The sequence below is a fragment of the Eimeria tenella genome, genomic scaffold, assembly GCF_000499545.2.
Source record: "Eimeria tenella Houghton genomic scaffold, Eth_scaff2858, whole genome shotgun sequence".
NCBI classification, from domain to species: domain Eukaryota; phylum Apicomplexa; class Conoidasida; order Eucoccidiorida; family Eimeriidae; genus Eimeria; species Eimeria tenella.
In genome coordinates this window covers 1373-1844 of record NW_013542734.1, presented here as the reverse complement: position 1 = coordinate 1844, position 472 = coordinate 1373, and the positions used below count along the sequence as shown (strand labels likewise).

At 62.9% G+C, this 472-nt stretch overlaps 1 protein-coding gene across 1 annotated transcript in view; it reads left to right on the top strand.

Moving 5' to 3' along the window:
- Positions 1-472, top strand: part of ETH_00035835 (uncharacterized protein) — a gene marked incomplete at both ends in the record, with an annotated part of 1776 nt that overhangs the window by 602 nt on the left and 702 nt on the right. Inside the window, one exon of the mRNA XM_013375529.1 lies at positions 4-472. Coding sequence (XP_013230983.1) covers positions 4-472 — 469 coding nt within the window. The remainder of the gene's footprint in view (positions 1-3) is intronic.

Genomic DNA, 472 nt, shown 5'->3' with positions numbered 1-472 from the left:
GCTGCTGCAGCAGCAGCAGCCGCTGACGGCGGCGCAGCAGCAGCTTCTGGCGCTGCTGCAGCAGCCAAAGAAGCAGCACAGCAAGCTGCAGCAGCAGCTCTCAATGCCCCGCATGCAGCTGGGAACGAAGTTGCTGCGAGAGTTCCGTGCTGCAGTGCAGCAAGTGCAGCAGCCCAGCAGCAGCAGCAGCAACAGCAGCAGCAGCAGCGACGGAAGCAGCAGCAGGTCTGCTGCGGCGAAGCAGCTGCGCGTCTGTCTCATAGATTTGATTTACTTTCTGCCCACCCTTAATGCAGCAACAGCAACGCACTGTTTGCTGCTTGCTGCTCGCGCCTACCCAACACAGCAGCAGCAGCAGCAGCAGCAGGAGTGTGGGGAGTGGGACCTGCTGCAGCTGCAGGCCAGGCCGACGCAGCAGCTAGTTGAGCTGGCGTTTGCTGCTGCTGCTGCCCGCTGCAGCGCGCGGTGTCTC